Here is a 20,655-nt window from a genome sequence, read left to right as displayed (position 1 = left end):
TGTGTTCTGGGAAGGGCTCAGCCCTGCAGAGGGGACACTGCAGAGGACAGGTTACCTGCTCAACCCAGGCCCTGCTACGCAGGAGATCATGGAATTCTGGAATGGTTTGGGTTGGAAAGAACCTTAAAGCCCATCCAGTCCCACCCCTGCCAGGGGCAGGGACACCTCCCACTGGATCAGGGGCTCCAAGCCCCATCCAACCTGGCCTTGAACCCCTCCAGGGATGGGGCAGCCACCCCTGGTCTGAGCAACCTGGGCCAGGGCCTCCCCACCCTCACAGCAAAACATTTCTTCCCAAGATCTCATCTCAATCTCCCCTCTTTCAGCTGAAAACCATTCCCCCTCATCCTATCCCTGCACTCCCTGATCACGAGCCCCTCCCCAGCTTTCCTGGTGCCCCTTTCAGGACTGGAAGCTGCTTTAAGATCTCCTTGAAGCCTTCGCTGCTCTAGGCTGAACAACCCCAGCTCTCTCAGCCTGGGCTCCAGCCCTTGGATCATCTCCGTGGCCTCCTCTGGACTCGCTCCAACAGCTCCATGTCCCCCCTGTGCTCAGGACTCCAGAACTGGTCACAGGGCTCCAGGTGGGTCTCCCAGAGCGGAGCAGAGGGGCAGGATCCCCTCCCTCCCTGCTGGCCGCGCTGCTCCGGATGCAGCCCAGGACACGGTTGGCTTCTGGGCTGTGAACACACGTTGCCAGTTCACTTTGAACTTGCCATCCCCCAGCAGCCCGAGTCCTTCTCTTCAGTGCCGCTCTCGATCCGTTCTGTACCCAGCCTGGATTTGTGCTCTAGATCTGCAGATCTGTTCTCGTTTGGGCTCTGCCCAGTGTTTGTGATACCTCGGTCTGCAGCCCTACTGGTGCCCGGGGAGACGAGCGATGGAGTTACTAACAGGTCCAGGTCACAGCACCCAGGCCGGGCTCAGCTCCAGGTGTTCGCTGCGGCCCATGCTTGGGCTTGATGATCCGGTGGGTCTTTTCCAAGCTGGTGATTCTATGATTCTATGATTCTGCAGCTCCCTTGCAGCCAGGCAGCGGCTCAGGGCAAGTAAACAGGAGGCCCCGCGTGGGGAGATGAAAGCAGGGAGCTGCCTGCGCGGCGGAGGGGAAAAGGCGGAGGCAGAAGCAGAGCGAGGCCGAGCGTTGGCTGCGGTGGCTCCGCAAACCTGTCTGGGCAACATCCTGCACTGCTGCACAGGAAAGGCTCGGCTGCAGCAGCAGCTTCAGGCCCCCGTGGCTCTTCTCCCCCTAATGATGTATTTCCTCCTCCTCTTCCTCTTTCCCCCTTGCTTGAGCTGGTGTTGCATGGAAGCAGCCAGATCTTTCACCCCAAAACATGAAGGGAGGGTAGAGGAAGGCAAGAGGGGTGGAACTGGATGATCTTTAAGATTCCTTCCAACTCAAATCATTCCCCAATTCCATGATTCTAAGGCAGGGAGGGCACCGCAGTCACACACACCCAGATGTAGCACTCGTGGCATCCGAGCTCGGTGTGGAAGGGAAAGCAGGTGAGGAGCAATGCGGGCTGACCCAGCACTGCTCATGGCCTCCTGTAACTTGGCTCTCAGGTCCCTTCCCTGCAGGGTTTAGAATCATAGAATCACCAGGTTGGAAGAGACCCACTGGATCATGGAGTCCAACCATTCCTATCAACCATGTCCCTCAGCACCTCGTCCACCCGTCCCTTAAACCCCTCCAGGGAAGGGGACTCAACCCCCTCCCTGGGCAGCCTCTGCCAGCACCCAATGACCCTTTCTGTGAAAAATTTTTTCCTAATGTCCAGCCTGAACCTCCCCTGGTGGAGCTTGAGGCCGTTCCCTCTGGTCCTGTCCCCTGTCCCTTGGGAGAAGAGCCCAGCTCCCTCCTCTCCACAACCTCCTTTCAGGGAGTTGGAGAGAGCAATGAGGTCTCCCCTCAGCCTCCTCTTCTCCAGGCTAAACCCCCCCAACTCTCTCAGCTGCTCCTCTTCTTCTCCAGCCCCCTCACCAGCTTCGTTGCTCTTCTCTGGACTCGCTCCAGAGCCTCAACATCCTTCTTGTGGTGAGGGGCGCAGAATCAAGCCCCAGGGCAGCAGAGACAGGAGCAAAGAGCCCGGAGCTTCAGCAGCTGCAGGGAGCAGCTCTCCCACACGCTTCCCAAGGAGTTCAGACACACCGTGTTTGTTTTGCTGATCGAAAGCCTCTGACGAACGTGTAATCACGAGACGTTTAGCAATCGGAGTGCGCTATGTAAATACAACATAATTTATTGGATCCATTTCAGAGAACTATAGTGGTATTTGTACGAGTGTCCTAACGATAGTACAAGAAACGAGAGTCACGTATGTACAGAGATTCCAGGACACAGGAAAACTTGGTAAGGAAGAATTGGGTTAGTGGTAGTTTGGTCCCTGTTCATAGAAACCTCTGCTCTCACTGTAACCCCAGACCTTTAGGTAGAACCATCTACCTACCTTGGGGCGCTGCAAAGTTCTCGGCAGGCAGCAGAATTGCTTGTGGAAGCAGCAGGAGAGGGTGGTCTCTGCTTTCACACCAGAGACTTTGGTTAAGAGATGTGTGCGGCTGAGTGGGATGCGCTGCTCAGGAAGAGGAAGAAGGCTCCGTACCCTAACGGGAAGCAGAAAACGGTCCACGGGCAGCTGGAAAGCAACCAGCCCAGTTCCTTCTCGGCAGGGTCAGCGTACCACGAGGAGGTGGGGAAGTGCAGGTGTTGGAGAAGACTTCCCCACGTCTGTGCCGGCGCCTTCCCTCTGCTCATGGCCACAAGGCACAGGTCTGCTTGGCCTGATGCTGTGCACGGGGCAAAGCTCGGCTCGGAGCTGGTGGAAAATGCAAGAGCAGGTTCACATCGGCAGCGTTCCAGCACAGCTCCATCACAGCACTGGTCCAGTCATGGAAGAAATCCAACTTTTTTTTCAGAGGGAAAGCAAGGTGGGCCAAGCCTTGGAGAGAGGATGCCAAGCAGAGGGCGAGCACAAAAGCAGCTCTGTCCAAAAACTGGATTCACAGCCAGTGGAAGAGGTGCTGGAACCAAACAGCACCCCAGGGAATCCACATACACCAAGATTTCTTGCCCAGTCCCCACGTAAGCTCCCTTCACGAGTGGGAAATGGGTGTCTGGAGGGAAGTACCGCTTCCATGGCAGCACCAGCTACACAACACGGCTCTGAAGCATCTGGCTCGGCTCGCTTGGTGCTGCTGCAGTGAGGGGACAGGGAAGAGGCAGCACAGGGCGGCTCCTTCCTCCTCAAAGAGCGAGCAGTTCCACCATGTGGCCCAAAATATTTTCTTTTTTTTTTTATATAGAAATTACTATAAAAAAAACTAGTTAATCTAGAGCATCTTTAAAAAAATATTCCTGCAATATCACAGTTTTACATTGAAACTCGTTAAAAATATAGAGATTTCTTTAACAAAACGTCTCTGTTCTCCCCTTGAATCACGTCTCCAATGCAGGAGTGGGACTCTGAGTCCTCGGAAGAGACGCCGAGGTGGGAGCAGGAGGGTCTGATCTCAGTGGCACATCCGGGACGTCATTTCCTTCTGTCAAAGGGACAGAAAAGCAAGGGACCATGAATGAAGAGTGAGATTAGGGTTGTGCAGCCTGGAGAAGAGAAGTCTCCAGGGAGACCTCAGAGCAGCTTCCAGTCCTGAAAGGGGCTGCAGGAAAACTGGGGAGGGGCTTGTGATCAGGGAGTGCAGGGATGGGATGAGGGGGAATGGGTTTGAGTTGAAAGAGGGGAGATTGAGATGAGATCTTAGGGAGAAATATTTTGCTTTGAGGGTGGGGGCCCAGGTTGCCCAGAGCAGTGGTGGCTGCCCCATCCCTGGAGATGTTCGAGGCCAGGTTGGATGGGGCTTGGAGCCCCTGATGCAGTGGGAGGTGTCCCTGCCCGTGGCAGGGGTGGAACTGGATGGGCTTTGAGGTTCCCTCCACTCCAAACCATTCCATAATTCTATGATTGCCAGGTAAGGGTGTGGATAAAACTCCTCACCTGTGTGGAGTGGTAAATACTCTCCTCAGGCATGCAGTGACGCTGTTACTAAGAGCTCTGGATTGGGCAGGGCTGTCTTCCCACCACCTTCTCACACTCACACGACACCCTTCCACTGCCCAGCGGCTCTGCAGGTTCGCTCTGCTGCTCACAGCTTTAGAAACAGCATCACCACCTCCTGGGTCTGACATTCCCCATCCTCCAGACCCCTGGCAAAGGCAGCGGTGTTGCTCTTGCTTTTCAGCACTGAGAATTAAGCTCAGCAGGCGGATTTAGCCATCCACGTCCTGGAGGACGCAAGGAAGTCACTGGAGAACATCAGCTCCCCCCAGCTGATTGCCCAAATGACCCAGCTTGGCTGTTCCTGCATGTCCTGACTCTCATTTTCCTAAGAGCCAAACTGCAAGGCCGCCTGATGTCCTCAATTTAGGCAGTTTTGAGAAGGTACCAGAGACCTTTCTGACTCCTCCACCCCTTTTGCAGCCCCGGACAGACCAACATCTGCCCCACTCACCAGTGGTTCCAGCTCCTTGGTGTCTATGAGATTGAACTCTTTCACAAAGTAGTAAAAGTGCTTGTAGCAAGTGTTCACATGGGCTTCCGACCCCATCTGGGTGATCCTGTCGAAATGGTGGATGTAGACATGGACAAAGACTCGGAAAAGCCTGGAGAGAATCTTCTTGACCACTGGGAGGAAGTTCTTGGGGAAGGGAGTACCTGGGAGGGAAGAGAGGACCCGGAGAAACGTTCAGTGAAGTTAAAACTGGTCCCTTGGGGCTAAAATAAATTGATAAAACAGACAAACTGAGACAGAAGAGCTTCTGCCCCTGGAAATTTCCAGTTTCCCTCTCCTTTTCCCTTTCCGTCTGGATCAGGTATTTCAAAGCCCAGTGACAGAGCGCTGCACGCCATCGATTGCTACCGGTGACTGAAAGCAAGAGATCAGCCTTGAAGACTCCCAGCAGCTGTTCCAGTTCGATAGTTTTCTTCTTCTCCTATTCAGCACGTTTACATAAACAGTGCAAAACGTTAGATATGACCAAGCAACTTCCCAAAAGAAAGAACTGGTGTTGTTAACACCCCACAGTTATCTTGTATTTTGATATGCCTGCAGCTCTTTGGTTAAAAATTAAAGACATTAAGGTCCTCTTTAAAGCCATCAGTCCTCTGTGATTTGTTCACCCGGGACCCAGCAACGAAGCCTGGCCAACTGGCCACCCCAGGAGAATATCAGGGTTTGAAGTTCACCCAGGTGGTTTCTGGAGAAGTGAGGATCAGTTAAACCCTTTCAGTGCCCTGCAAGAACTGCAGGACTTCAGGGCGAGGAATCTGGGAAAAGCTGAGCTGAAAACAACAATAACAATTAAAAAAACCCAAACCACAACCCTCCTGCTGTTGGAAGCTTGTCAGAACAAACACCCTGTTCATGGTCCCCGAAGTCTGGCAGAAGAGTCCCAACAACAGCAGCACAGCAGGCGTCTGGGTGACAGGAGGAACCGGTGGGGAGGATTCCAGTGCTCTGGTTGTCAGAAGGACTGGCTCTTTCAGCCCCGTTTCCTCCTCTCCCCACTCAGCGTCAGGTTCAAGCAGGGTTCTGGCACCAGCGGAGGAGCCCTGGGAATGTTTGTGTGACAGACGCGTCCCGAGCAGGGGACAAATGTGCCCCATCTGGGCTTTGACGGCATAAAGATCAATTAGGGTTAGGAAAGGGTCTTTCAAGACCAGGTTGGACAGGGCTTTGAGCAACCTGATCCAGTGGGAGGTGTCCCTGCCCATGGCAGGGAGGTTGGAACTGGATGGGCTTTAAGGTCCCTTCCAACTCAAACCATTCCATGATTCTATGATAAACCCTGGGGCAGGAGGGAAGGAACTCCGCTGCACCTTATCTTTTGCATCCCAGAAGATGGGAGCTCTGAATGGGATCAATCACATTTACCTAATGCTTTAGATTCTGAATTCTCACACCTTATCCAACACAAAATAAAGAAAAACCCCAACAATCTTTGTCCCAAAGGAAGCACACAAAGCTGTGTTTGGATGAGGAGATTTAGGTGTCTTAGGTTGAATTCTGGTTTCCATCACTCTGGCAATAGATAAAACGCTGCCCCTCCCTCCACGCACGTGTCAGCATCCCACCCAGCTGCAACCAACAACCAAGGAGACGCCAGGAAGCACCGAGCCAGAAAGGGCAGAGTCAGCTAATGCCAGCCTGTAATAATGAAGAGGCTAATTATGGAAACGTGGCCACCAGATGCAGAGCACACGCGTTCAACCCAAGCTAGCAATCAGCTCTAGAAGAGCTCTCTTTCAGGAGCCCGTGTCCAGTGGGACTCATAGAATGGTTTGGGTTGGAAGAGACCTCAAAGCCCATCGAGTTCCAACCCCCTGTGCCAGGCAGGGACACCTCCCTCTGGATCAGGGGCTCCAAGCCCCATCCAACCTGACCTTCAACCCCTCCAGGGATGGGGCAGCCACCACTGCTCTGGGCAACCTGGGCCAGGGCCTCCCCACCCTCACAGCAAAACATTTCTCCCTCAGATCTCATCTTAATCTCCCATCTTTCAGCTCAAAACCATTCCCCCTCGTCCTATCCCTGCACTCCCTGATCATAAGCCCCTCCCCAGCTTTCCAGGAGCCCTTTTAAGTACTAGAAGCTGCTCTGAGATTTCTCTTCTCCAGCCTGAATAACCCCAACTTTCTCAGCCTGTCCTCGTACAGGACATGCTCCAGCCTTCTGATCATCTTCATGGCCTCCTCTATATTTGTTCTGCCAGAGACTGGCTTTCCTAACAGCAGCCTCTTGTTTTCGCTGCTTAGGCTCAGCTTGGCTTTCCTCAAAGTATCCACACCTCCAAACAGGACCTGGTACAGCTCTGGCTATTTTAGCGCTCAGAAGAGCTTATTACACTGAGCAGCACAAAAGGAAACTGCCCTGCTACAAGGGTGACCAACAGCATCGCCTGGAACAGAAACAGGACCTGAGGGCTCCAAGAAGAAGGCCTCTCAGTCACAACTGGAACTGAACTCACCGACATTAGTGGGGAAGATGTCCTCGTTGTTGATCTGTACCTCAATCCAGTCCATCAGGAGGTTCATGTACTGGGGAGCAGAGAGGGCTGTGGGTTTGCGGTACTTGTGCTCATCCTGCCATCGGTACTCGTACTTGGGTCCCCCCGACATGACGGGGCAGGACTGCTCCGTGCAATAGTCACTGATGGTGCCGTAGATCAGGTTGATGCGGTTGAAGAAGTCCACCACGTGCACAGCCACCCAGTCGTTCTGCTCCTCGCCCGGCGGCAGCTGGACGGCAACTTTCAAGTCCAGGCCAGCATTGAGCGAGGCTTGAGCCTTCTTGTGCAGCTCAAACCGCTGAGTCCCCGGCTCAAACTTGCGCTTGGGCCGGAAGGTTTTGTCTTTATTGAACACTTGCTTTAAAGCATGGGACATTTTTCTTCTCTTCCTTCTTTTCCAGGTCCGTAGCGATGACAGCCAGAGACGGAACGCTGCTCGGCCACTTCCCGGGGCAGGGCTGGGGCGACTCCGATCTTCAGAGCAACCTCCTGCTGCTCATCTGGTCCTGATCTGCAAGGCAGCACAGAAGGGCAGCGATTAGGAGCAGCTCTCTCCACAGGAAACCTTGCCTCAATCCCATAGGAAGAGATCTGGGATGCCATCTGGGCTCTCACCCCAGATCTGAAGAGGGGGAGGAAGCCAACGCCAGCTTTCCTTCCTCCCCCTTCCCTTTACAGCGTGGCGGCTCGGCTCTCAGTGGTGAAGGAAAAGTCAGCCCTGCACGGTTTCTCTTGCAGACATGGGGATGAAGGATCCACCCCCACAGAGAAGAGATGGGATGGCAAGGGGCAAACCCAGACATCAAGGGGTGGTCCCCTCGCGTGACTCTGTGGGCCGTGGCTGCCTTTCACCCCAGCATCACCGCACCGAGACCTAAACGGCACAAAAACATGGAGAAACTCCACCACCCACCCAGCTCCACCACACCACGTACTTAAGAGGGGTAAAACTTTACCATGGGTTTTACCTGGACCAGTTTTTCACCTGGATCAGGATTTTCCCCTACGCTTCCCTCTGATTCCACTTCAAAGGCGAGGGTAGGACAACCCAAAATAAAGCTCCTCTCTCCAACCGTTCGAGCAGGAGCCGCGTGCGCAGCCGCAGCGCTGAGGACAGGACACGGAAGAGCAGAGAGGAACCAGAAAAAGAAGAAGTCGCAGTTCAGGCCCCCAGAAAGAGAATATTCTGAAATAACATCAGCCCTAAGAGCAGCCACAGCCTCTTCTGCAGGTGCAGGCACACCATAAATAGGTTTTTCACTTCACTTTTGCTCACTTCAAGTAGAAAGCTGGTCAAAAGCTGGAAGAACGGGGAAAGCTCGCCTTCCTCTTCCAGTCTGCAGAAAAGAATTAGCTCCAAGAGGGTGAGACTGATGTTAAGATCTGAAAGGACGCTGTTTATCTGCAGCTAATTATACCTCCTTTGTTCCCACATCCATCCCCGCGGATAATTTGTGTCAAGCTGCTCTTTGATGGAAGCTCAGGGCAGAAAGCTGCGTGTACTAAAAATATTATTTTACAGAGAAATAAATGAAGTAACAGCAACGAACTAAAGCTGATGCCTTCCTGAATGTGGCAAATAAGAGTTTCCATACTTTGATAAGCAGGCAAGCAAAACAAACCCCTTTCACCAAGCAGAAATCTACTTGGATTTATAGGAAGCCACAGTGTTGTGCAAATAAGTAAATAATATCCTCACATGTTGGCAAGAAACTCCCAAATTCAAGGTCAAAACTACCTTTGCTGCACCCCAGCCCCTCTCTAACAGATGCTGCACGGCGCTGATCGGCATTTCTTCCCTGGAGAAAGATTAAAAAGATTTAAATCATAGCCTCTTCTTTTCTTATTTAATTACAGCAAGGGAAGAAAACCCAAACCACTGCAGTTTGTCCCACTAAGAACAGGCTCAGTATTTCCTAGTGCTGCTTTTCCTGCAGAAACAGGCTCAGGAACTTCTCTGCAGGAGAAGAGAATCACAGAATCATGGAACTGTTAAGGTTGGAAAAGACCTCTAAGCTCATCCAGTCTAACCGCCAGCCCAACACCACCATCCCTAGCAAACCATGTCCCAGAGTGCCACGTCTACATGCCTTCTGAATCCCTCCAGGGATGGAGACTCCACCACTGCTCTGGGGCAGCTTCACCACTCTTTAGTAAGGAAATTTTTCACAATATCCAACTTAAACCTCCCCTGGTGCAACCTGAGGCCATTTCCACTGATCCTACCACTTGGGAGCTCTTTACATCACTTGGGTCTCTTCTCTTGGGTCTCCAACCTCCTTGCTGGGAGCTGCAGAGAGCGATGAGGTCTCCCCTCAGCCTCCGTTTCTCCAGGCTCAGTAGCCCCAGGTACCTCAGCCTCTCCTTGTGAGGCTTGTTCTCATGGAAGAGCCACACTCCCAGCAAACACATCCTGATGAGGTGTGTGATCCACCACGGACACGGTTAGAGGAAGCAGCGTGGGCGTGGAGGGCCAGCCGAGCATGAGGTGGCAGCTCTGGTTAGCAGAGCCGTGTCAGAGCCCGGCCACATCCTGCAGCACAGCACCCAGACTCTCCGGTGAGCGGAAGCACCAGGGGACTGCGCCCACCCCACCACGGGGCCACCTCTGGAGCGAACCCAGGGTTGGCCTCCGTGTAACCAATAATGTGGAGAGCAGGTGCTGAGTCTGCGAGCTCTTCCCAGCAGGAAATCGGTCCCAGAAGGACTCACACGCAATGATTTCCTTACGCTGGAGATGGAGAAAGAAACATCCTTTAAAAGAAACAAGCCACAGAGAAGCACAAGCATCAACGTCCGTGCTCCCTGGAGGGCCGGCAGCATCCTTTGGCACAGCCCAATGCTGTTCCCACTGATTTTCTGTATCATCTGTTCAATTCCAGTGATTCCACATGCACCCACGCCGGCCAGAGCCTGCAGCCAGGTAGCGTCCCTTCAGCTGGATAAGGACACGATCCTCGAGGAGGACTCAGGCTGTGGCTACAGGACCCGACCCCTGGCCCAGGTTGCCCAGAGCAGGGGTGGCTGCCCCATCCCCGGAGGAATTCAAGGCCAGGTTGGATGGGGCTTGGAGCCCCTGATGCAGTGGGAGGTGTCCCTGCCCCTGGCAGGGGGTGGAACTGGATGGGCTTGAAGGTCCCTTCCAACTGAAACGGCTCCATGATTCTATGACCCGGAACAGAGGAGAGGATGGGGTGAAACAACAGAAAAACCACAAGGGAAACACCCAGACATCCCCTGGGCTTGGTCACCAACAACAAGAAGCAAACACCGACCATTTTTCAGAAGAAATTGTCATCTGAGCAGCACGAAGAGGCTTCAAACATGGTAGAATCTGCCTCGATGCCAAATAAGCCATGTTCGAAGCGTCTTCCTGCAGAGAGATCATTCATGAGAACCCAGGAGCTTGACGCAGCAGCAACCGTCTCTCAGCCCATCCAGTATCTGTCTAAAGGCATTAGCGAAATGAGTAGCTAGGACTTCAAGCAGATGCAGCCTGTTTAATTACAGTCTTGGGCTGCAGCTGAGCTATAGAAACGTTTAGCTCTAGGGAAAAAAAAAAAACCAGGCACAGAGACCAAAAGCATCTCTGACATTGCTCAAAGATGATATCACACATAAAATACCTACTTCTACAGGCAGGAATCACAGCCTGCGCAGCGCCTTCGCACAGAAGAGAAAGCAAAGGTTGGGAATGATCAGGTTATGGGACACGCAAAGCACCTGGATGTGATTCGCAAGCTTCAAAGATGAGGGAAAAAATAAATTCCCCCCAAACCAACCTGCAGGACATTTTGTTTATTCCTCCTTTCCAGCCAGCCAAGATTACAGCCCACGTCACCGGTGCTCCGAGAGGACCTTGGCCACCCCTCCGAGCTCACACAGCTGCCGCAGAAAGCCCCGTGGCAGGCTGAGCACAAACAAACCCTCAACTCCTCCACTCTTCCCAAGGACAGGGGAGCAGCAGCTCCGTGTTCCACCGGTTCAGTCCCCTGCCTCCCCGTGAGAGGGATCCAGCCCTCCCTTCTCAAAAGCTCCATTTCTCCTCTCACTCCCTGCTCTCACCAGCAACCCAAGGCAGCGCTCTGCCAGGAATTCCTCTCTCTCCCCTCACTGGGATCAGCAGATCTTGTGGTGCTGCTTGACTTTAAAACCAGGCGCAGAAGATGCCCAGAGCAGTCGCTCTTTGCTACCTCTACACAGGTCAGATGGATGAAAAAAGAGTTGCCTCCTCAGAAACACCTGGATAGCAGCTCCCTCCACACACCCGCTGCAGCCAGCCGGAGGCTTTCTAGGCACGAGTAGCATTCCTGCTGCATTCTGCCCTCCCGCAGAGGCCAAATGGCCAAAACCCTCTTCCAGGAGCCCCACGACTGCTCCGTCAGAGCCTGCCCGAGCAACACCCAGTGCTCCCCTCCACCGCGGATGGTTTAAAGCAGCTGAGAAACAAACCCGACGCGAGCCAGCCTGCCAGCAAGCCCCTACCTGCACCTTCCGCACCAGCCGATCGCCCCAAGACAGCTCAGCTCTTGCCTCAACTCCTCTGAGCGCTTGCAGGCGCTGGGGCAGAGCTTCCTTCTTCAAAACGGGAGGTGGGGGGAAAGTCCCGTTTGATGCGTGGCTGCAATCCGCAGGGTCCTGCCAGCTGGGGAGGTGTCAGCCCAGCAGCCACTTCCCTCTAGTGACCCCAGCGGCTCACATCCTGCTGCTGAGACAGCCCATAAAACCCCTGAGCGCAAGGCACTACTCAAAATAATCGATCTCTCGCTGCCTCCTAGAGCAGCTCTGCTGGTGTCTTGCGAGGTGACACTGACATGCTTGGCATCTGCACCGACTCCGGACGAAAGCTCCTGTAATCGCAGCCCCTGGGTGATGATCCTGAGTTGGTCACTCCATCCTCACAGCTCCCTGAAAAGGAGAGGGAATCAGGACCCCCAGGCTTCCCCTCGCTGTTCTCGGTGTCCTCGCTCGCTGCTAACATGTTGCTCAAGCCAGAGATTCCAACACAGGACACAAACCCATCCCTGCTGGTTTGATACGGCAGTCGCAGAACACTGGGTGCAGCCAGCACTTCAAGTCAAAACCAAACTTATACACCCAAGGAGCAAAGTGGCTTCAAAATAAAGAATCAAACTAGCTTCAAAATAAAGAACTTAACGAAAAAGCAAAGATGGACACACAGGGACATTTTTTCCCTAACTCCTTTCACAAACACCTTCTCACTGTTGTTCTCCGCTAGCTCGGATTCTCAGGATCCTGTTTTTCTACCATCAAAGCAGAGATTTTAATATGGAGAGTGAGGATCAGATCAGTTAGAGCAAGCAGGGCCGGGCTGGTACTCACGGCAGCTGGTTCCTCTGCCTCTGGAGCCGCTCTGGCACCAGCTCCCCTTCACGGGATGAAGCTTGCGCTGCTCTTCCAGACTGTTCTATGCTAAAAGAAGCAAAGCTTCATCCCGCAGAGCCCGGTGAGGAGCGTGCGGGGCAGGCGGGGAGCTGAGCGTGGCCACGGCAGGCACGCCGAGCCATCCGCGATCCCAGCAAGACGGCGCTTCCACGTCAGCCAGCTTCCTGTCTGGCACCAACCGCGGCCTCACAGCCCAGGGAGCTGCCAGCGTTTTCCCAAAGGCTCATCCTTCCTCCTCTGCAAGCTCGGTCGTGTTTCTCTCCTTTCTGCTGCAAGGTTGCTCCAGGAGCAGAACCCAGCAGCACCCTCGGCATCCCTTGGTTCTCCTCCACGCCGGCTCCTGGCAGCAGAAGCTGCTCTGAAGTTAAAGGAGAGGGAGCCGCGAGCCGATCCAGCCCAGCTGCACCCACAGCCCCGGGCTGGGCGAGACACGAGCAGCGCGTTTGTTCTGCTGCTCCACAGCACAGTACCTACATTTTTCTCTTGGAAAACTGCTTTATCATAGAACCACCAGGTTGGAAGAGACCGATCGGATCATCAAGTCCAACCATTCCCATCAATCACTAAACCACGTCCCTCAGCACCTCGTCCACCCGTCCCTTAAACCCCTCCAGTGAAGGGGACTCAACCCCCTCCCTGGGCAGCCTCTGCCTGGGATCAAAGACCCTTTCCATGAAAATTTTTTTCCTAATGTTCAGCCTAAATCTCCGGTGGCAGAGCCTGAGGCCATTCCCTGCAGTCTTCGCAAAACGCTCAAGAGAAAACGTACATTTGAAATGCTGAAATCCCAAGGTTGAAGCAAACAAAGAGCCTTTTATATCACACTACAAAGTCAGTCCTAAGAAAGCTTTGCTGTTTGCCAGCCCCGTGATACAAATCTGCTGCACAATTTGGAAATTCCCAAGTAAAAAATGTACTGAGAGCCCAGCTCCCGGCACTTCCCAGAAAGAGGAGCAGGGCAGTCTCTTTACATGCCTCTAAGCCCTGCAAACACAGAGCCTATTGCATCGCTTTATGCATAAGAAAAGGAAACAGATAATAATAAGATAATAAAAGATCAAAATTAGTTATATCTGGCTTTAACCAGTGTCTCCTTTTCCCCTGTGCTCAGACTAGTTTTAAAGTCAAGTTAGTTTATACAATAAAGGCAAAAGCTTTGTTAAATTAAGCCACAGCTGGGTTAGGAGGAGACTCAGCAAAGTCGGTAAAGCCGCTCTGGCAGAGCCCGCGAGCAACACACGGAAACGCCGCCACACAGAGAGGAAAAGCCGAGGTCACCTCCAGGGATGGGGCAGCCACCACTTCTCTGGGAATCCTGGGCCAGGGCCTCGCCACCCTCACAGCAAAACATTTCTTCCTAAGATCCCACCTAAATATCCCCACATTCAGCTTGAAAACTGTTCCCCCTCATCCTCTCGCTGAGCAGCAAGAGATGTTTGTCCATGATCAGGAGCAGGACGGAGGAGCAGGTAGGAGGATATCACTCACCTCGGAGCTCACGGATGGATCCAACCCACGTGGCGATGGCAGGAGGGACGCTACAGGTGGGTCCTCATGGGAAGCAGGTAAGGATGGGGCTGGAGAACCCTTTTTAGCAGGGGAGAGGGAAGGCCAAAGCACCTCTAACCTCTGCACACAAGGCTGGATTTCCAGCGTGGGCTGCCCTCTCAGCCCCCAGGCATCCTCCCCATGGCAGGTGGAAAAGCCACACAAGAAAGTAACTTCTGTAAAAGGTCACTTTGTCTACTTTCCCTTCCCAAAAGTGGAAGGTCAGGCAGCAGAGGCTGAACATTAAAAATCTTCATTTGCAAGCCCAGAAGTAGCTGCAGCGTAGCAGGAATCTCTGTCAGAGCCTGAAGTGTTACTGATGTCGAGCCCATTTTCTTGCCTCTTACGTGACATCTGCCTCCCTAGCGATGCCAGAGCCACGGCTCTCCTGGAAGGCTTCCACGGATCCCGCTCGCACTTCCACGCCGGCTGCGTGCGGAGGCAGAGCTAATCCGCTGCAGGCTCCGCGGGCGCTGACTTAAGCCGACAAGCTGGGTCACGACTCCAGGAGACAGGTTAACTGCACAGACAAATATTCCTGGGATGAACCGCAGGCAGTGGGCGGCTGGCAGCACGCTAGGAGCGGTGATCTCTTTGCAAAGTTTGCATCCTGCTCCTTCGGGAAGGGCTTTCGCTCTCCTCCAGCTGGGCTCTGCCCCCAATACAGGACTCGAACGGAGCAGCATGGTGTCTACTGAGCTCAAGCTCTCAGCTACACCCTTCTCCCTGCTTTTCATAGAATCACAGAATAGTTTGGGTTGGAAGGGACCTTAAAGATCATCCAGTTCCAATCCCCTGCCACGGGGACGGTCATCCCACTGGGTCAGGGTGCCCAAGGCCCCGTCCAACCTGGCCTTAAACACCTTTTTTCTAGGTTCCCCATCACTGTCCATGCTGGGAAGGGATATTTTGAACCAACAGCAGCTCTATTGGGATCTGCCCCCACCCAAGGAGAAGGTACCACGGGTTCAGAGCAGGAATTTTAACTTAGTCTGAAAAAACAACCACAAGAGGCAGGGTGGCTAAGGTTCAAATCACAGCACATGCAAGGGCTAAAGGCGCCTTCGCCCAGGGACTGAGACAGAGCACGAGCCAGACACAAGGCTAACTCTTCCCACGGCTGAGCTAATCCCACAGATAAATTCCTCTTCTCCCCACGTTAACATTATGCTCTCAAAAGAAAAGCAGCATTGAAGGCAGATGCCCACGAGGCTTGTTCTCCCCTCCACGAGGAGATATGGCAGCAAACCAATAAGCTAGCGTGTCTCCAGGCGAGAAATGAGCCCACTGATGTGCAGCTGGAGATCTCAAGATGGGGAGACCTCAAGCCTGACCACATCACAGGTCCTGCTGCCACCGAGTGAGAGGAGAAAGAGAAGGAAGAGAAAAAATAAAGGCCAATCAGGCAGCCCCAGAAGAAGCCTCCAGTCAGGATAAAGAAAAAAAAAAACACAGTGGCTTTCAATCCAGCCATGGGCCTTACTGAGCTTTGGCTTCAAACCAGGACAGGGTACGGATGGCTGTAGAACTAAAGAATGATTTGGGTTGGAAGGGAACTTAAAGCCCATCCAGTTCCACCCCCTGCCATGGGCAGGGACACCTCCCACCGGATCAGGGGCTCCAAGCCCCATCCAACCTGGCCTTGAACCCCTCCAGGGATGGGGCAGCCACCACTGCTCTGGGCAACCTGGGCCAGGGCCTCCCCACCCTCACAGCAAAATATTTCTTCCCAAGATCTCATCTCAATCTCCCCTCTTTCAGCTCAAAACCGTTCCCCCTCGTCCTATCCCTGCACGCCTTGATCATGAGCCCCTCTCCAGCTTTCCAGGAGCCCCTTTCAGTGCTGGAAGCTGCACTAAGGTCTCTTTGCAGCCTTCTCTTCTCCATGAACAACCCCAGCTCTCTCAGCCTGGCCTTGTATAAGGACTCATGTTCTGTTCCGCAGGCTCCCTAGGAGCCAGAGCCACAATTCACCAACTCCAGCACAGCAGCTGGAAGCCAGCAGCAGGCTGAAACAGGATTCACGGAGTGCTCTGCCTCCCAGGGGCATCTGGGAACGGGAGGATAAAGACGCAGCCCAAGGTGCACTCTTCGTCGCCAGTATTAGCTGGATATTACGTATTCCTAAAGATAAGCTCCTAAACCTCCGGCAAAGCTGGTTATGGATCCACTTACAGCAGCATTTATGGCTCAAGTATCACAAAATACTTTCCTGTCTTATAAGAAATTGTAACTTGGATGTTGAGGGCAATTCCTTTCCCAGATCCAAATGGCACGTGCAGGACGGGTCAGGGTTTGCAGCCTCCCTGCTGCGACCTCACAGGTTTTCAGAGCTGACAAGGCAAACGTTTTTCCTTTGCATTCGGTGGTCACAGAGGCCCCTGACCCATTGACAGTGAAGCAGGAGTTACAAACCCCAGCACACATCAATACAGCCCAGCCTCTAGAAACAGGACGGAACTGCAGTGTCCCAGTTCAGGGGGTCCTCTGCATCCCAGCAAAGAGCCAAATGCAGGCAAGGAAGCACCTAGCAAATCACTCCAGCACTGGAGGGGAGCTGAAGCCATGAAGGAGGATGTTACTCAAGGTGGTGAGGACACTTCAAGCTCCTCAAGGCTCAGCCAAGCGGAGAGGAATCATAGAATAACCACCAGGTTGGAAGAGACCCACTGGATCATCGAGTCCAACCATTCTCATCAATCACTAACCCATGCCCCTCAGCACCTCATCCACCCGTCCCTTAAACACCTCCAGGGAAGGGGACTCAACCCCCTCCCTGGGCAGCCTCTGCCACTGCCCAATGACTCTTTGAAATATTTTTTCCTTATGTCCAGCCTGAACCTCCCCTGGTGGAGCTTGAGGCCATTCCCTCTCATCCTGTCCCCTGTCCCTTGGGAGAAGAGCCCAGCTCCCTCCTCTCCACAACCTCCTTTCAGGGAGTTGGAGAGAGCAATGAGGTCTCCCCTCAGCCTCCTCTTTCATTCCTGGTGATGGCAACCCCAAGTAATGCATCCAAAGGAGCATCCTCAATCCCAAAAGGGGCACCGGGCACAGGGAGCCAGCACCCTGCTCAGCACCTGGACTCAGCTCCTCAGCCCAAACCTGGAGCATCAGCTTTTTCTCCCAGACCTCCAAACTGGTACCAACTCCCAGCACATCCCTCCTCCCTCTCCGGGGATTTCAGAAGGTCACAAGCTCGTGCTCTGGCCCAAATTAACTCCACAAGTACGTGACTCATACAGAAAGTGAATTTAAGATAGGGAATACAGAGTCCAGAAAACAGTAATAGACAAACACGGAGCTGGATGTGAGCCTACGGCTTGGAAAGGAAGCGGAGTGCACGGATGCAGCCCTGGGGCCCATGATAAGCAGGTAGCTGGGGAAACATCCATCTCCCAGCAAAAGTTCACCCTGTTCCGAGCCTGGCAGATGCTTTCCAGCCTGAAGAGGGGATTTAAACAAAGAAGGGATGGAAACAGAAAGTGCAGCCACTCCTCAACTCCAAGCAGGAGGAGAAGGGATCGAGCCTTTCCCAAGCACCAGAGATCACGGAATTGTGGAATAGTTTGGATTGGAAGGGACCTCAGAGCCCATCCAGTTCCACCCCTGCCATGGGCAGGGACACCTCCCACTGGATCAGGGGCTCCAAGCCCCATCCAACCTGGCCTTGAACCCCTCCAGGGATGGAGCAGCCACCACTGCTCTGGGCAACCTGGGCCAGGGCCTCCCCACCCTCCCAGCAAAACATTTCTCCCCAAGATCTCATCTCAACCTCCCCTCTTTCAGCTTAACATCTATGACAGAGACACTTCTTCCGAACATCTGTGCTGCACGCTGGACAACTTAAACCCCTCTCTCATCTCCCTCCAGAGATGTCCTGGCACTCAGAGCAGTTTCTTGGAAGTGGTGGGTTTCTGCTGTGGGCTCAGCATCCCGGGCTCCCACGTCCTGACACCGAGTCGGGGAAGCGGGGACCCCCGTCCTCCAGGCACCGAGGAGATGGAGAGGTCCGAGCCTCGGCCCTGCGCCCTTACCTGCGCCACGAACACCTGTCAGCACAGCTAGGGGAGGGTGGGGTAGACGGGGAGTAAAGCACAGGGTGAGCCGGAGCGGGGGGCACCGAGATGCTGGCAGAGCCCCGCTCTCCGCGCCGTTTACCCTAATTTGGGGTTCACCCCTGAGGGCTGCAGCGAGCACTGAGCTGGGACCCCGAGGTGGGGGGACCCCAAAGACAGCAGAGTCCCTGTCCTGGGAGGGGCTGGTCTCGTCCTCCCCCTCTCCAGGCAGCTCCCTGCCCCAGGGAGGGTCCGGGTCCCTGACCTAGGGGAGCCCCCCCACCAATTCCATAGGGTCTCTGAGTTAGAGGACCCCCCTCCATTCCAGGGGTCCCTGACTTAGGAAAGCCCCCCTAATTCCAGGGGGTCCCTGAGTTAGGAAAGCCCCCCTAATTCCAGGGGGTCCCTGAGTTAGGAGCTGCCTCCCCACTTCCAGGGATCCCTGAGTTAGGGGAGTTGTCCCCCCCCCCATTCCTGGGGTCCCTGAGTTAAGAAAGCCCCCCCCCCCCAGATAAACAGGGGGTCCCTCAGTTGGGAGACCCTCACTCCCATTCCAGGGGATCTCTGAGTTAGGAGAGCCCCCCTCCCAATAACCAGGGGGTCCCTGAGTTAGGAGCTGCCTCCCCACATCCAGGGATCCCTGAGTTAGGGGAGTGTCCCCCCCCCCATTTAATGGAGATCCCCCCCCAATAAACAGGGGGTACCTGCCTTAGAAAAGCGCCCCAATTCCAGGGGGTCCCTGAGTTAGGAAAGTGTCCCCCCCCCAAGTAAACAGGGGGTCCCTGAGTTAGGAGACCCTCACCCCCATTCCAGGGGATCTCTGAGTCAGGAGACACCCCCCCCAATAACCAGGGGGTCCCTGAGTTAGGAGTTGCCCCCCCACTTCCAGGGATCCCTGAGTTAGGGGAGTGTGTGTGTGTGTCCCCTCCAATTCCAGGGGTCCCTGAGTTAGGAGATAACCCCCCCCAATCATTCCAGGGGTCCCTGAGTTAGGAGAACCCCCCCCAAGAAACAGGGGGTGCCTGAGTTAGGAGATACACGCCCCCATCATTCCAGGGGTCCCTGAGTTAGGAGATACCCCCCCCCATCATTTCAGGGGTCCCTGAGTTAGGAGATAACCCCCCCCCATCATTCCAGGGGCCCCTGAGTTAGGAAAGCCCCCCTCCTCCAATAACCAGGGGGTCCCTGAGTTAGGAGATCCTCACCCCCATTCCAGGGGATCTCTGAGTTAGGAGAGACACCCCCCCGCTATTCCAGGGGGCCCCTGCACTAGGAGAACCCCCCCTTTCCCCAGTTCCAGAGGGTTCCTGCCCCGGGAGAGCCGCCCCCCTCACAGTTCCAGGGGGTCCCCGCCCCAGGACGGATCCTTACCCCCCTCCCCCGCCCCCCCCCGGCACTTGCCCGCTCGCAGCTCCCCGGCGGCGGCGCGGAAGCGGCTCCCCTCGTGCGGCCGCAGCACTCCGCCCCCCGCCCGCGCCGCAGCACCCGCCGCTCCCCGCGTGGCCCCTCTCGGCGCGCGGCCGCCGGCACTACTTCCTCTTAAAGGGGCCGCGACCCCGCGGCTCCTCCCGCGGTGGGGGGGGGGGGGAAGGGGAGGGGCCGGGGGGAGGGAATTGGGGGGGGGTGGGGGGGCTTTGAGTGGTCCCTGCTGGATTGTTTCGTTGGGGTTCAACTTTATGTTATATATTATGTGCTTTTACCTTTCTATAGTTTCGTATTGTACTTTATTTTAGTTGATTTTATTCTGGTTTTCTCCTCCCTTCCCCTCCTCGCTCCCTTCCCTCCCTCTATTTTCATTTATCCTACTGAGGAGAAGGCTGCTGGAAGGGCTGTGTGGTGTTTTCCATGGGTTCCTGCAGTCCCAGCCCACTGGGAAGCCCCCAGCAGCTCCCTCACCTGAGCGCCTGGTTCCTCAAAGCGTGGAGGAACCCAAGTTTTTGTGGCTCCAGAGCTGGGCTCGGTGTAAAACATGAGAAAACACCAACACCCTTCCTTCCCGCCTCCTTCTGCCCGGGTAGTTCCTACCTTTGAGCTGCTGCCACTGATGGAGCTGGTTCCCAAAAGACCCGTCAGGGTACAGGACTGGCTGTGGTCCCTCATGGATCCAGGCCCCAACCTCAACGGGGGATCCGAACAGGCTGGATCCATGGGCTGAGGTTCAACAAGGCCAAATGGCGGGTCCTGCACTTGGGGCACAACAACCCTGAGCAGCTCCAGACTAGGAGGAGTCTGGCTGGAAACTGCCTGGAGGAGAAGGACCTGGGGGGGTTGGTTGAACAGGAGCCAGCAGGGGCCCAGGTGGCCAAGAAGGCCAATGGCATCTTGGCTTGGAGCAGACACGGCGTGGCCAGCAGGGCCAGGGAGGTTCTTCTCCCTCTGGACTCGGCACTGGGGAGACCGCTCCTCGAATCCTGGGGTCAGTTCTGGGCCCCTCACCACAAGAAGGATGTTGAGGCTCTGGAGCGAGTCCAGAGAAGAGCAACGAAGCTGGTGAGGGGGCTGGAGAAGAAGAGGAGCAGCTGAGAGAGCTGGGGGGGTTTAGCCTGGAGAAGAGGAGGCTGAGGGGAGACCTCATTGCTCT

The 20,655-nt window shown here is 54.7% G+C and overlaps 1 protein-coding gene across 3 annotated transcripts; it reads right to left on the bottom strand.

Moving 5' to 3' along the window:
- Positions 1-2,220: 2,220 nt before the first annotated feature.
- On the bottom strand, positions 2,221-19,603 carry MOB3A (MOB kinase activator 3A). 3 transcript variants are annotated; one of them, XM_069878202.1, is made up of 4 exons: positions 19,476-19,603; positions 7,024-7,576; positions 4,509-4,711; positions 2,221-3,542 (listed from the first exon to the last, which is right to left on the bottom strand). In XM_069878202.1, exons 2-4 carry the CDS (start codon positions 7,439-7,441, stop codon positions 3,513-3,515), a joined length of 651 nt encoding a protein of 216 aa, XP_069734303.1. In that variant the 5' UTR covers positions 7,442-7,576; positions 19,476-19,603; the 3' UTR covers positions 2,221-3,512. The 3 variants fall into 3 exon arrangements, with proteins under 3 accessions (XP_069734303.1, XP_069734304.1, XP_069734302.1); XM_069878203.1 differs by lacking the exon at positions 19,476-19,603 and adding an exon at positions 11,551-11,740; XM_069878201.1 differs by lacking the exon at positions 19,476-19,603 and having other exon boundaries at positions 7,024-7,759.
- Between the last annotated feature and the right edge of the window lie 1,052 nt (positions 19,604-20,655).

This window comes from Phaenicophaeus curvirostris, chromosome 28 (assembly GCF_032191515.1).
Source record: "Phaenicophaeus curvirostris isolate KB17595 chromosome 28, BPBGC_Pcur_1.0, whole genome shotgun sequence".
Lineage (NCBI taxonomy): Eukaryota > Metazoa > Chordata > Aves > Cuculiformes > Cuculidae > Phaenicophaeus > Phaenicophaeus curvirostris.
The sequence above is the reverse complement of the archived record's forward strand: the minus strand, read 5'-3'. Positions and strand labels throughout refer to the sequence as shown.